The 9,887-nt window shown below is 43.4% G+C and overlaps 1 protein-coding gene across 2 annotated transcripts; it reads right to left on the bottom strand.

The window, feature by feature from the left end:
• Nucleotides 1-2,746: 2,746 nt before the first annotated feature.
• LOC136539237 (protein NRT1/ PTR FAMILY 8.3-like) lies at nucleotides 2,747-5,302 on the bottom strand. Of its 2 annotated transcripts, none has more exons than XM_066531176.1 (5): nucleotides 5,057-5,302; nucleotides 4,829-4,928; nucleotides 4,463-4,680; nucleotides 3,808-4,340; nucleotides 2,747-3,690 (listed from the first exon to the last, which is right to left on the bottom strand). In XM_066531176.1, the coding sequence occupies exons 1-5, from the start codon at nucleotides 5,300-5,302 to the stop codon at nucleotides 2,904-2,906; spliced, it is 1,884 nt and encodes a 627-aa protein (XP_066387273.1). In that variant the 3' UTR covers nucleotides 2,747-2,903. The 2 variants fall into 2 exon arrangements, with proteins under 2 accessions (XP_066387273.1, XP_066387276.1); XM_066531179.1 differs by having other exon boundaries at nucleotides 4,454-4,680; nucleotides 5,057-5,262.
• Between the last annotated feature and the right edge of the window lie 4,585 nt (nucleotides 5,303-9,887).

Here is a 9,887-nt window from a genome sequence, read left to right as displayed (position 1 = left end):
GAATAAGGGCCTAGAATGTGGGAAATGTGCAAAGCAATGATAGTTGGTAATTAAAATTCCGTAGTATGCATAGAAAAAAAACCACACTGCAATAGCATTAATCATTAGTCCATCATCATCACTGTAGACTATAGAGGTACTTTGTTGTGCTTCTCACAGCACAAGCAAACTAGCTGGTGTCAAGTGGCCACCATTTTCATAAATGAGAATGGTACATTTAACAGGAAACAGATAATACCTTGTTAACAAGATTCTCAAACGCTTTTGATCCATTTTACTCAATGTATCTCTGTGCAACTGAAATTACATCATCATGCCTACTTGATTCATCCTTCATTGGAATATACTAGAAGCACACAAACTTGCTGATTTACAATCATTGGCCTCACAAAATGCTTATATACATGTGCACCTCCATTAAACCATGGCAATACTAACCAGCAATTGAGAAACGGTTTTGCGTAAGATCAGAAAGGGAGCCTGCAAACTGCAAAAGTTATGCCGGTGATGAGCATTTCCATTCATCTTATGATGTATCCAAAAAACTTATCAGCCAAATCATGAGAGAGCACTATAGCAGTGAACGATGAAGTGCAGTACTAAACCAGAGATGGTCAATAGCAAAGAAATCAAGGTAAGATGGAATGTGCACATAAAACTAAAGCTATGATGAAATGTGCACTTGTGTAGAAAGTTTGTTGTTTTTACCATTTGAGTACTGGAGCAAACGTGAGCTTGAATAGAGTGATAAATGAATACAGCACCCGGTACGTGAGCCATTGCTGATCATCCACAGCAATTTTTTTTAATTGCTCTAACAGAGGCAAACCTATGGAAAACGTCCAATGAGGTAAAACAGAAACAATAACCATCAAATAAAAGACAGTTAGCGTCTATATGTTTATCTAAAAGTTTATAGGATCAACTTACAAATGATACGCAAGTGAAACTACGGGCCTGCAAAGACAAACAAATAGAGGATTAAAAATTCTTCAAATTACAGCTAAACATTCAGTGATGTTAAAAAACCATAACTGCACCTAATTTTCACTTGACTGACAGAAAGTGTCACAGGTAAAAGCTATCACATTTAGCAACCAGCAGTTAGCCATATTATCTAGATATCACCTGCTTATGTATTATCATGTTTTATACGGAGAAGCTATCCTGATTATGATACCGATATACAACCGAAGATTCTAGTAATTATGTAGAAGTTGTAAAACTCGCGGTTCTCCTTCCAGACCTCGCCGTCATCGTACACCTCCTTCTTCCAGATGGGCACGGACGCCTTGAGCTCGTTGATGATGTAGCGGCAGGCCTCCATGGCATCGTCTCGTCGTACATCTCCTCCCATCTAAGCTTTAATCGTTTGAATCTGAATATAAAAAAGATTAAAATAGAATATACTAAAACATAATACAATTTACACAAGAGAAAAACTGATTGTTGGCATACTGAATTATTCCAGAAAGGTTGATTTGCATCTAACAAATTTATAATCGATATTCCAACCGGATAGACATGACCACATGACTAAGTCTGAAGCCTTGATTCCATCACACGACTTAACATGAATCAGTACACGTAGGAAAACAAATCCAAAAGCCAGGGCAAGTCCTTTCTTTGATCATTTCATTCTTCCATATAATAGTTGAGATGGTAAAAGCATGTTCATGAAACAACCAAGCACCTATGGTCAGGTCAATTTAGTAGTAACATGATGTACCTTAAATATACATCCTAGAGGTGGATCAAGCTAAACAATCACAGGTTAGCAGGTTGGTGAACAGGAGTTCACGCTCAAGAGAAAATGTGGGAAAAAACACTACCTAAGGTCTATAAGCATGGCAAACATAGCTAGCCTAATATGAACTTGCTGCCTCCATCACTATTGTATAGATCTATGTGAAGTAACAAAAAGAAAAGGCCATGCTGATTAATTTTCATTCCTTAGATCCCCAATTTAGAAATATTGTATTTCTTTCAAGCTGACATAGAGAAAAGTGCAGGATGATCTGCTTGAGAACAAAACAAACAACCCCTAATTTAGGCTGGCGGAGGAACCCACTGCCGCTGATCTGGAGTTGTAGACTGTCCAACCAATCCAATGCAAGAAATCCAATGCATATCTAGGGGAAGCACGTACCGCTAGTGGTGGTGCTGCTGCCGAGCGTGCGGACGGGGATGGCGGGTCCACTCGTGAGCAGAGATGCGGCACCGGGCTCTTCCGGACTATGTGAGCAGAGATGATGATGCTGCTGCTGCCGAGCACGATGACGGAGAATGACGCCCGTCGCGAGCAGATCCAGGTGCCGCCTGGGAGGGGAAGCAACTGGGGAGAGGGAAGAACCGGGCTACGTCAGACACTTCCGGGTTCCGGCGGATCCGGGCGGCGCCGTCCTCCTTACTGCAGGCGGGAGGACGTGGATACATCGCCGTCCTCCTTACTGCTGCATGGGGCACGCGTGGCGAGGAGGACGTGGATGCGGGCGGGCACGAGCGCAGGGTGGGCGCGGCGGCGGCGCGGCCAGAATCACGGGAGCGGGTCAACGTTTCTTTCCTTAGGGAGACAGGCGTAGGGGGCGCGAAGAAAGATCGCATGGGCACAAGGCAGGACGATGGACTAATGTCACACCAAAAAGTGTCCATGCTTTGTTTTTTTAGTTGTAGAAGATACACTATTACTGGACTGTCATATCTTTGATGAAGTGGTACTAGTACTAATATCCAAAACCTTCGGGTCCTTCCATCAAAAATTACAATGTAAGTCAAAATTTTGAGGACACATAGCATGTAACATAGATGTAACTCTACAGCAAACATCACTATCTAAGCACTCCTTGGCACAAACGAGAACAAACTCAAGTAGTAGCCAGTTTGCCCTTGTATCTCGTGGCACACTATGCAAATGTGAGAAGGTTCAGAAGCTGCAATCCTGCCATCAACCAGAATAAATGATCAAGATGACCTTCATTGAGATTATCAGGGATCCAGCCATGTCGCCCTCTTCCCACTGTTGCTGAATCCACGAACTTTAACATCATAGAGACAAGGTAGCTTCCAAGGGTGATCATGATCAGAGAGCAAGCCTGACACAGACTCCTCATGGCATCAGGCGACTGCTCGTATGCAAATTCGATGAAACCAACAACGGTGAATACTTTTGCTACACCAACGAAGAAGTACTGTGGTGCCTGCCACAGGATATTCATTGGGGCTGCAGCGTTACGGTGCACTAGGCCTCTTTGGTCCACTATTCTAAGGCGCACCATCTCGACCAGCGCAGCTGAAACCAAAGAAAGCATAGGGAAAACCAGACCGACACCGATGCGTTGAAGTTCAGACAAGCCTCTCTTCATGCCAGTGATCATGCTCAGCATTGGCATGATAACCTTGTTGTAACAAGGGGCCAGGATGAGGATACAGAGGCAGTTGAAGGTCGTCAAAGAGGCTGGAGGTATTGAAAAGCCATATATGTAGTTGTCCATGACCTCTCCTTGTTCGATGAAGAGCGGGAAGAAAGCTTCAGCCATGTTGAAAATTATGCCAGCTAGTAGGACAGGCAACATTCTTGCCAAGATCTTCAGCTCCTCCACCTGTGTCACCGTACAAAGCTTCCATGGACTAGGCACATCAGCAGACGATGTTTCGTCAGGGGAGGAAATGGTGGCAGCTCGATCAAAGAACCTAAATGCAGTCATTTTTTTATTCAGAAAAGACATAGTGAAAAATTTGTAGAACTAACCTATTACTGAAAGTAGACACAAAGAAAAGGTTGAATGAACTCAGCAGTCAGCACCATACCTTAGTCCTTCGGTATGCATCAGCTTCCTGCTTCCTACAATTGCTGCCTCCTTGCCTGGCAATTCATAAAGAAGAGAGCTGTCATTTGGCACATCCACATGGACCTTCCGAACAGCTGCAACCACAACCTGGCAAATCCTAGTGAGTGCGCTTCCTGCTGGTTTCTGGTACCTGTAAAGCTTCATACAGGCAAGAAATCCGGCTATTCCAATCACTGAAAACAGTGTAGGGATCCCGAATCCCCATCCCCATCCCCAGCTGTCCTGAACATACACGAGGAGTGTGCTCGCAAAGAAGAAGCCGCCATTGACAGCGAGGTAGTACCAGTTGTAGTAGAGCCCCTTCTGCATCTTCTCTGTTCCATCAGTGTCATCGAATTGATCGGCCCCAAATGTGGGGACACATGGCCAGATGCCACCTAAGCCTAGGGCAGTCAAGAAAAGGCCAAGAGAAGGCAGGGCATCCTGAGGAGCGATGTCCAATGTATGAATGCTTGCTGGAATTACTGCTGCAAGTGTCAATAGAACCATTCCCTGCAGACAAAAGTGGAGGCATAAGCACTAGTGATTGTGCATTTCATTTGTGGAACAAATCTGAACTGAACATGCAGATGCAGATTTGACAAAGAAAAGAGTGGAGTGCCGACGTGAGTTACAATGGTAAAGATGGTCAGGGAAATAACGCTTGTGCGGTGTCTTCCCCAATATGAATCTGCCAAGAATGCTCCGAGAAGGGGAGTCAGGTAGCAGGTTCCCTGCCATGAAGCTATATTGCTCGCCGCAGTGACACTGCTCTGCTTCCGCACCTTTGTTAGGTAACTGACCAGGTTGGTCCCAACACCATAGTACGCCAAAGAACCACAAAATTCACCACCTTCCAAGAACATGGATTCACAGAAAAAAAAAATCAAAGAGAGAAAAAGGCATCGGCAAAATTTTCAAGACAAGAATACATGATGAGGTAACAAAGGTTGGTTGCATTGCACTTTGAAAGCAAAATATAGGTAACAGTGTCTGATTACCAAGAATTGAGTAGCAGGCTCTCCATTTCCCAGTATGCTTTTTCGATGCTGGATTGCCTTTGATATCAACAGAGCCATTGCTGGTACATAGTTCATATTCCTGAACTCCATGAACAAATAAGGGGTCATGTTAACATTTGTATGCTACTTTCTTAGATAAAGACATCACCCTCCAATACTACTAGTAGTACCCAACAGAACTTTGAAGGGAGTAGGAACAGAGATTACCGGACGGCTAGCGGTGAAAGCACTGGAGTGGGCTGCAGCCTGCACACTGTCGGCTTTGTTGGCGATCACTTGCGGCGGCGAGCTGGCAGAGAATGGTGCTCCGGTCGACGGCATGTCCTCGCTACCGCCTGACACCAAGAAAGCTACGGAGTCGCCGGTACATTGGCTTGTGCAAGGCCGGCGCCATTGCTCCTCTCCCTCTGCCATGTGCCGTCCGTTCGGCCGCGACGCTGAGCACGAAGGCATCGAGAGTGAGAGGGCAGACGGAGGCGCGGGCACGAGCACATGCAGTGCACTGCTATGGATGCAGCCTTTGTCATCGTATGGGTCGAATAAACAAGCGAAAACTTCCATGCTCCCATGCCTTCGCATGGACGAAAACTTCCATGTTTTCTGCCGACTTGCTCCTTTTTCTTATTTTTATATAATAATCCTTTTTAAATTATATTTTAAAAGTAACCTTACTCTGTTTTATTTTCATTTCTAACACTCTTGACTGCACTAGGGATGAAAAATAAAAATTGGTATCCGAATTATAAAATATTTGTATCTGCTAAAATTTGTAATATGGGTATCTCGTATCGGTATTCGTATCCATTTCTAATGTGAATACTAAATGGATGTACCCGAATTTGTCTTTCTATATTTTTCTTTATCTGATTTCTAGATCTGCATTCAACAAAAATATGAAATATCTACTTTTATCTGTATCCGCGAAGAATAATGTATAATCAATCTGTTTAAAAGTTTAATCTCGATGACTAGTGACCAGTTATTTAATTTTAATGTTACAAATAATGCATTGAAACTATTTAATATTATATTTATAAATACCTTTTAATATTAATTTAATATCAATATTGACACATAAAGATTAAATTAGTTTTAGTATTTTTCTAGTTTAGTTTAAACCTAATATATTTGTTGATTAATTAAATCATTTTAATGCTTTATTTTACTTATTTATTGATATATATAATTTATAAATATTTTATAAATAATGATTGATTAATTAATATATTTAGTTATTAAATATTTTATTAATAAGTATATTATTTTTAGTGAGCTATCCTTGTCTATGTTATATACCACATACTTTTAATCTCTTTCTTCAGTTGACCTATCATTTAATTAATTATTATTATTCATTAATTTTAGTTTACTTAGATATTGGAGATTATCAGAAGTCTTTTTTTATTCTATTTCTCTTTGATTACCAATGAACTTAGTAGTAAAATTCTACTCATGCAGGTTGAATTTAACAATATGCAATGAATTGAGTAAATACCCGAATAGAAATCTAAATCTGAGACGTGTGTTTTGTATTCATTTTCAAAAATATCGATTTCCATATTTGGATTCAAATTAAAATATGGTAAAAGATGATATCCGGATCTAATTCAATGCGCATACGATCCATTTCCATCCTTTGACTGCACTAGGTGGCGCACTATGGCAAAATCAATGTGTTATGCCACCGTATGTATTCGACCTGTTCGCTGGTTGGTTTCTGGGCTGGTTTAGGCTGATTGATGCTGGTTTATTGTGAGAGAAAAACATTGTTGACTGACTGGTTTAGGCTGACTGAAATCAACAAGCGAACAGGCTGATTGGCACGATAAGGTATGCCTCATTTGACTGCGCAGGAGGGGTGTACTAGTATATATTTGATGTAGAAACGTGTCACGTCATTCGCGTTAGCGTGGTGGTTCTATTTTGCCGCACCATTCGAACCGACATGATAACCAGGGGCGACGTCGCATCATCTTTGGGTGGTGCACTGGCACCAGAAAAAAAAAATTACTACTTAGTCTATTTTTACCATATAAATCATCAGTTAAAATTAGATATATTTGTACATGGCTATGAAGATTGCGCACCACCATGCATTTTAAGCTAGCTTCGACCCCTTTTTTTAGAAAAAGAAATATATTAATATCTCAGCTTTTACAAGCGAGCAAAACAAGCTAGCTTCGACCTTGACGGACTGTATATCCATCTATCTTAAAAAGATATATAATATGTTAAAGAACTTGGCAAACCTTGTTATGCAAATGCATATGGTGCGGCAGCTCTTTTTTGCCACACCAGATATGATTTAAAAAGAGTTTAAATGATAAAAAAATCACGTACTATCAATCTTTTCAATCGTATCCCTCGCCGCATTTAGCTTATTAAGCACTCACAGATCTTGTTAATTTAGAAAAAATATGTATTTTTTGTATGAATCAAATAGAGGTAAAATTTATAAAATTTTATGTCACGGCAAGATCTATGCTTAACTCTGTATGTATACATTCGAAGTCCAGTTCTTCGATTTGAACTAGGTGGCATATATATGCCGCAACTGTGGTATGCATAGATGGTTGGGTAATTTTTTCTAGTCTTCATCAAATTTATAGAAAAGTATAATACCTATGGCATCCAGTTACTTTCATAAATTTGGATCAAATATTTATTTTTGGTACTGTACTTATTTAAACTTATACACGTCTATATGTTTTACTCTAAAACTTAGTCAACATTTGTGTAGTTTGACTCAATACAAAGTTAAAATGACATGTATATTTGGAATGAGTATGATTTAAATTTGTTACAAAGTGATGAGTAGCACCGACTAGAGAAAAGACAACTCCAACATGCAACATCTTGCCGTACCGATGCATGTGATATGGCAAAGTGATTTCGGCAGGCAATAAGATTTAACACAGTTAAGGGGATTGAAATAAAAAAAGACAAGTGGGGTTACTTTCAGCAACATTATTTAAAAAAGTGTTAAAACAAAAAAAAAATCACGTTCTACCATCCCATTTGACATCGTGTCTCTCACCGTTTTTTTAAGTTTATTTCTCGCACGGCTGATATACCACTCTATATGTGTAAATGTGGCCCGTTGAGGCCCTGTTCGTTTTCTCTCAAAAACCAAAACCATGGGGGTTGGAAGGGATCGAGGAGGATTAACCTCTCAATCCCTGTGCTTCAGGGATGAAACGAAAAGGTCTGAGTGAGCACGCATGATAAAAAATTGAAGGGACGATAGCACACATAGCTGTCATAATAAATAATAATAAATTCATGCATGAATGAAAGTACTGTACACCTACTTTTACGGCCTCTAGATTTGGAAGCTTGAGGCCGGTCTCACATGTCTTCATTGTCTCTCCGCTGATACACTGGTAGCTTGAGAGTCCACGGATGGAGCACAGGTGGTTGGAACCGTGGAAGTGGGTAGACCTGACCTGATCAAGTCGGGTCCTCCTCTCGTCTCCTGATATCAAAGACAAATACCATGCACTCCATGTTTAGAAGATACTCTGTTTTGCTCTGTTTTGTGCTCTGTCTGCAATGGAAAATCAAGTCACCAGCGCACTCTATATTACAGCGGATCATCGTCCAGGATTGGCCAGGGCCCGCACGTCCGAGGAGCAGGTCAGCAGGAGGGTGCTCAGTGCTCTGGCTCTTCTTGTACCAGAGGAATTATGGACAGAATATTATCAGCAGTCCACCGAGAGGTATCCTGCGATGGTAGATTTGTTGGTGGGGGTGTGCGTAATCAGAAACCAGTAATCAGAAACCAGATGGTGACACAAGGCGCAGAGACAGCGATTTAGACAGGTTCGGGCCGTTTGATCGACGTAATACCCTATGTCCTATGTCTTTGGTGTATTGTATTGAGATATAGTAGATAGATCTAGATGGATCGTGTCCGCTAGAGGACCTCTGCATCTCCTTATATAGTCTGGAGGGACAGGGTTACAAGTAAAGTAGCCTATTTGGTACTATATAATGTCTTACGGTGCGCACCGAGCAGCGCCGTGCACGCCTTGATCTTATGGGCCGGGCCACCTCTGATGGTGCGGCCCATGTCTTGTCTTGAGGATACCGGGGGCCGTACCCCCACAGCTAGTCCCCGAGCCTGACAGTAAGTGACGTAGTCACGTGGTGCCAAGGTCAAAAAGTAGAAGACCAGCCGAGCAGGCAGCCAGTCCCTGGGCGTAGCCTCGAGATGAGAACAAGCATATTCACCACAAGGTGAAGTGTGCCCACTTAGTCCCCGAACCTGCTGAAAGATGAAGAATAAATCTTGTAGCAGGGTCAAAGAAGTCTGAAAGCTTGCCAACGTCGTCTGACATGCGTGTATCAAGACCCCAGATGTGCTGCCCAAGATCAGCACCCTGATCCAAATAGCATGGAGCAGCTTGATAGCACACCGACGAGACGTAGCAAGATCCGACCACCAAGGGAGCACCGAGGAGTCCCCGGCGTCGCTAGCGATGACTGGGCATCGAGGAGCGAGGAGTCCCCGGCGTCGCTGGCGATGACTGAGCATCGAGGAGTCCCCGGCGTCGTTGACGATGACTGAGCACCGAGGAGTCCCCGGCGTTGCTGGAGATGACTAAGCACCGAGGAGCGAGGAGTCCCCAGCGTCGCTGGCGATGACGGAGCACCGAGGAGCGAGGAGTCCCCGGCATCGCTGGCGATGTCCGAGCACCAAGGAGCGAGGAGTCCCTGGCGTCGCTGGCGATGTCCGAGCACCGAGGAGCGAGGAGTCCCCGAGGTCACTGGTAATGTCCGAGCACCGAGGAGCGAGGAGTCCTCGGCGAAGCTGGTGATGTCCGAGCACCGAGGAGCGAGGAGTCCCCGGCGTCGCTAGCGATGACCGAGACCGAGGAGCGAGGAGTCTCCAACGTCGCAGGTGATGTCCAAGCACTGAGGAGCGAGGAGTCCCCGGCGTCGCTGGCGATGACCGAGCACCGAGGAGCGATGAGTCCCCGGCGTCGCTGGCGATGATCGAGCACCGAGAAGCGAGGAGTCCCCAGTGTAGGCGGCG

This window comes from Miscanthus floridulus, chromosome 2, assembly GCF_019320115.1.
Source record: "Miscanthus floridulus cultivar M001 chromosome 2, ASM1932011v1, whole genome shotgun sequence".
NCBI lineage: Eukaryota > Viridiplantae > Streptophyta > Magnoliopsida > Poales > Poaceae > Miscanthus > Miscanthus floridulus.
This window is presented reverse-complemented; position numbering and strand designations above follow the sequence as displayed.